We start from the raw sequence: 4008 nt of genomic DNA, 5'->3' as shown, positions 1-4008 counted from the left end.
TATATATATTCATATATATACACTTGAGTACATATATACAATATCATACATATTTTATAATACATTAATATATATATATATACAAAATAGTGATTAACAGTAGGAATAATTAATATTCCTATTTGTTATTCCTATAATATTAATATTTACAACACGTTATCAGCACGATCAGCTTTTTCGGCACGGTAAGTATATTTCAATATTATTATGGCTACTAACATTGCAAAACAAGAATTTGTCCCACTTGTCATTTCTGGCAAACATTATCTATCGTGGGCTATGGATGCTGAAATGCATCTGGAATCGATGGGCCTGCGTGAAACGATTGTGCGAGGCAACAATGCCACCAATCAGAGCCGAGCAAAGACAATGATATTCCTCCAACATCATATCGATGAATGATTGAAAATAGAATATCTCACAGTCAAGAATCCTCTTGACTTGTGGAATAAATTGAAAGAAAGATACGATCACCTGAAGTTAATCGTACTGCCAAAAGCACGCAGCAATTGACATAATTTGAGGTTGCAAGACTTCAAATCTGTCACCGAATATAATTCCGCCATGTTCAGGATGACTTCACAGTTGAACTTATGCGGCGAGAATATTACTGATGGTGACATGATGGAGAAAACATTCTCCATATTCCATGCCTCGAATGTGATTTTACAACAGCAATATCGAGAGAGGCTTTAGAACATATTCTGATCTCATTGTCTGTCTTCTATTGGCAGAGCAAAATAATGAACTGTTATTGAAACATCATGCATCCAGGCCAACAGGTTCCAGCCCATTCCCTAAAGCGAATGGGGTACAGTCTGCTAATCCAGGCCGCAAAAACAACAAAGGCCGGAGAGATGGCAAAGGCCAAAGACGCGACCGTCCCCAGCCTCGTCGAAATAATGGCAAAAGACCATATAAGCCCCTAAAGTGGCAAAATGAAGAGCAGAAAAGAAATTATGAAGATAAGTGTCACAGGTGTGGTACAAAGGGACACTGGTCGCGCTTCTGCAGGACATCTAAGCACTTGGCTAATTTGTACCAGGCCTCGCTGAAAGGGAAAAACATGTCTGCTGACGTAAATCTCTCTGAACAGAACAATGACGACACATATGATGATGTCCTGAAAAACACGTCTGCTGATGTGAATCTCGCTGAACAGAATAGTGATGACACATATGATGATGTCCTGAATAGCGACCTTATGCATTTGAATACAACAGACTTCCTTGAGCACACTGAAGGTGCCAAGTGATTATGTAATTTACTGTTTTATTACTTTTTACCCCTATACTTTTGTAATCCCCAACCTTTTTGTATCATTTAGTATTCCATCGGCTATATTAATATATTGTCTTTTTGTTTGTTTTATTCTGAAAAGAATATGGATGCCATGTGTCAAAATACACATTATAAATAGGACAATATTTGCTTAATTGATAGTGCAACTATGCACACAATATTGAAACACAAAAGGTATTTCTCCCACCTAAAGTTGGGAAATTCAAAATTCAGCACAATAAGTGGCAGTGCAACAATTGAAGGCTCTGGAAGAGCCCTTATCTGTTTCCCCGAAGGAATCAGACTTGAAATACAAAATGCACTGTTCTCGAGTAAAGCTCGAAGAAATTTGCTGAGTTTCACTGATATTCGTAGAAATGGATATCATATTGAAACCATTAACAAGGCAAATAATGAATATTTGGTGATTACAAAGATCATCAATGGAAATAAGTGTGCGATTGCAAAATTGCCCTCATTGTCCTCCGGCTTGTATTATGCCAAAATAAGTGCCATTGAAACATATGCAGTAGACTTGAAGTCTACACAATCAAATAAAATTTTGCTTTGGCACGACCGTCTCGGGCATCTTGGAAATACCATAATGAGGCAAATAATTGAAAACTCCATTTGCCATTCACTGAAAGATCGAAAGATCTTGAATTCAAATGAATTCGCGTATGCTGCATGCTCACAGGGCAAATTGATAATCAGGCCGTCACTAACCAAAGTTGGGACTGAATCCCCTATGTTCTTGGAAAGAATCTAGGGTGATATATGTGGACCTGTAGATCCACCATGTGGGCCATTTAAATATTTTATGGTGCTCATTGATGCATCAACAAGGTGGTCACACGTCTGCTTGCTATCTACGCGTAATATAGCGTTTGTAATATTACTTGCACAGATAATTAATTGCGAACACAAATTCCTGATTATCCAATAAAGAAAATTTGTCTCGATAATGCTAGTGAATATTCGTCACAAGCATTCGACGATTATTGCATGACTTTGGGGATAACTGTGGAACATCCCGTTCCTTATGTTCACACCCAAAATGGTCTGGCAGAATCCTTTATCAAGATATTGCAATTAATTTCCAGACCATTACTGATGAAATCCAAACTCCCCGTTTCTGTCTGGGGACATGCAATATTACATGCAGAAGAACTTGTGCGAATAAGACCGACAAGCTATCAGAAATACTCCCCAACACAATTAGTGTTTGGAAAAGAGCCCAATATATCTCATCTGAGGATTTTTGGATGCGCAGTTTACGTGCTGATTGCACCACCTCAGCGTACAAAAATGGGGCCCCAACACCATTTGGGAATTTATGTCGGATATGAATCACTGTCGATAATTAAATACCTCGAACCAATGACGGGTGATCTGTTTACTGCGTGATTCGCAGACTGTCATTTTGACGAAACAAATTTCCAACATTAGGGGGAGAACAAAATCAACTGAAAAATGAAATTTCTTGGAAAATACCTATGAATTTCCTAGATCCTCGTTCACAGCAGTGTGAATTAGAAGTACAAAGAATTATACACTTGCAACAAATTTCAAATCAATTACCGGATGCATTTAATGACTCCAGCAGAGTCACAAAGTCGTATATTCCTGCAGCAAATGCACGGGCAAAACTAAATGTCCCAGAAGGACAAATAATAAGTGCCAATGAATCCTTTGTGCGCCTGAAGCGTGGCAGATCTGTAGGTTCCAAGGATAAAAATCCCCGAAAGAAAAGGATATTGAACAATGATTCAATCCCTCAAACAATTTGTAGTGATATAGAACAAATACTTGAAGAGAATGCTCCTGAAGAGCCTACCTCAAAAGAAAATGAAGTTATTGAAAATTCAATTAACTTTACCACTACAAATAAGAGTTGGAACCGAAATGAAACAATAATTGATAATGCATTTGCATATAACGTGGCACTCGATATAATGGAAAATGAAGAGGATCCCGAGCCAACATCAGTTGATGAATGTCGGAAAAGAAACGATTGGCCAAAATGAAAAGATGCGATCCAGTCTGAATTAGACTCACTGGCCAAAAGAAATGTCTTTGGACCTATATTTCCAACACCGGAAGGTGTTAAGCCAGTTGGGTGCAAATGGGCATTTGTAAGAAAGAGAAATGAGGACAATAAAATTGTCTGATACAAAGGGAGACTTGTAGCCCAAAGATTCTCACAAAGACCTGGGATTGATTATGATGAAACATATTCTCCAGTTATGGATGGTATCTGTAACACCCCCAGTTGGCTCATACTGGAAATGCTACCGCCACACTGCATCATGAGGTCGGCATCTCCTACTTCGGGCCCCACAATACAGTGTTAATGCTAAAATTAACCATAAAGCGCATTATTATATAACAAAATCTGATTTATGAATATTTACAAAACACACTCCTAAACAAGAGGTTTTTCCGGCTAAAAATTTACATATAATTCAATATATGTAAGTTCACTCACTCAGCCCGTCTTTCTGTATCCCGAGACGTCCCCTGTCTCGGATGTGCCATACATACCTGAAACAAATATTTTTTTAAAAGCAGTCTAGAATTAAATCCATTTTAAGAACTAACGTGAAATATGTCATTTAATACCTTTTTAAAATAAAGTCTAATTGTCGTCAATCATAAAATATATGTCATGTCATACCAATAGTGAAATAATGCAACAAAGATATCAAACTCGACAACAATGCACAT

The 4008-nt window shown here is 37.7% G+C and overlaps 1 protein-coding gene across 1 annotated transcript; it reads left to right on the top strand.

Moving 5' to 3' along the window:
- Nucleotides 1-573: 573 nt before the first annotated feature.
- On the top strand, nucleotides 574-1255 carry LOC127252411 (uncharacterized). Its single transcript, XM_051276562.1, has 2 exons — nucleotides 574-616; nucleotides 735-1255. Exons 1-2 carry the CDS (start codon nucleotides 574-576, stop codon nucleotides 1253-1255), a joined length of 564 nt encoding a protein of 187 aa, XP_051132519.1.
- The last annotated feature ends 2753 nt before the right edge of the window (nucleotides 1256-4008 follow it).

Source organism: Andrographis paniculata, unplaced genomic scaffold (genome assembly GCF_009805555.1).
Source record: "Andrographis paniculata isolate CXL003 unplaced genomic scaffold, ASM980555v1 Contig46END, whole genome shotgun sequence".
Taxonomy (NCBI): Eukaryota; Viridiplantae; Streptophyta; class Magnoliopsida; order Lamiales; family Acanthaceae; genus Andrographis; species Andrographis paniculata.
This window is presented reverse-complemented; position numbering and strand designations above follow the sequence as displayed.